We start from the raw sequence: 1,215 nt of genomic DNA on the forward strand, positions 1-1,215 counted from the left end.
TCGAAGCGGTATGGGCAATGCGCCGGCCGGCAATGGCGGAACACCGGGCGGAAGATTCTCTTCCTCCGCTTCCTGCTCGTTCCTTCCATCGGGCAGATCGCCCTCGAGGTTGGGTGGGGTCGTGGGTACGTCACAGTCTTCGGTGGGCGGGACGACGCACCTCAGCGACCTTCGATCGAACACCAGCATCGCGGGGCATCTCTGCAATCGCGGGTATCCACCTTGACATTGCCAGTAACGATTGCACGATTTGCCCAGGGGAACGTTCCCATTCGCGTCGTCGTTGCAGAGGGCTGTCCAAATAAAAAGATTGTGTAAATGAAATATACTCTGAAGATAGAGATAAAATAGTATATGTTATAATGCATATTTGTGCAGAGATTTTCATCTAAGAGGTAGAGTTGAATGAATAAGTTTAATATTATGGAATATTAATAATCAGAGTGTTATAACTCTATGAAAGTTTAAAAGATTTAGTAGAGAAAATAATGTTTCGACGGATTTTATCTCAATTCCATTTTTACATACAAATATTTATATAATTGAAAGATTCAAAGAGTAAGATTAAATTAGTATCATGGAATATTTTAAAAAATTTAAATTAGTAATAAAGAGTAATTAAATAAGAGTAATTAAGATAGTATTTCGGTTCAAAATTGAGGTAAAAGGATTTAAATTAATAATTAAAATCTTATTATTTCAGTTCACAATTGAGAGATTCAGTAATATTAATCAAAAGACTTTCGAAATAGCATTTGCGATTGCAATTTTTTAATGCAAATTTATCAATATATCCAATGCATTTTAAAAATATTTTTATCTTTCAATTAATCCAAATATGTTCATCCAATCGAAAAATAAAACGAAATATTCCAAGATTAATTTTCTCGTGGGTTCACAGATAAATCATCGTGAATGAAACCTCTTCTCGATTTATCATGGGTACACAACGGTCACCGTCGAGACGACGGCGACGACGACGCGTGGGGCAGACGCGAAGGCGAGCTCGCCTCGAATGCTAATTAACGACTCGCCTCTTTTCCACCGTGGAGGCCACTGACATCGTGGCACGCACACAGAGCCACGCGCGCGTACCTACTCTTGCATGCTCACTTTCGAAAGTGAGAATGATCGTCGTCCCTTCTGGCAACGAGTTGAGAGAGAGAGAGAGAGAGAGAGAGAGAGAGAGAGAGAGAGAGAGAGAGAGAGAGAGAG

The 1,215-nt window shown here is 40.2% G+C and overlaps 1 protein-coding gene across 1 annotated transcript in view; it reads right to left on the reverse strand.

Annotated features, from left to right (window-relative positions):
• Nucleotides 1-6: 6 nt before the first annotated feature.
• LOC102676098 (protein obstructor-E-like) overlaps nt 7-1,215 on the reverse strand; it is a gene marked incomplete at its 3' end in the record, with an annotated part of 11,108 nt that continues 9,899 nt past the window's right edge. Inside the window, exon 3 of the mRNA XM_031509735.1 lies at nt 7-293. Coding sequence (XP_031365595.1) covers nt 7-293 — 287 coding nt within the window. The remainder of the gene's footprint in view (nt 294-1,215) is intronic.

Source organism: Apis dorsata, unplaced genomic scaffold (genome assembly GCF_000469605.1).
Source record: "Apis dorsata unplaced genomic scaffold, Apis dorsata 1.3 scaffold_170, whole genome shotgun sequence".
In the NCBI taxonomy this organism is placed as follows: domain Eukaryota; kingdom Metazoa; phylum Arthropoda; class Insecta; order Hymenoptera; family Apidae; genus Apis; species Apis dorsata.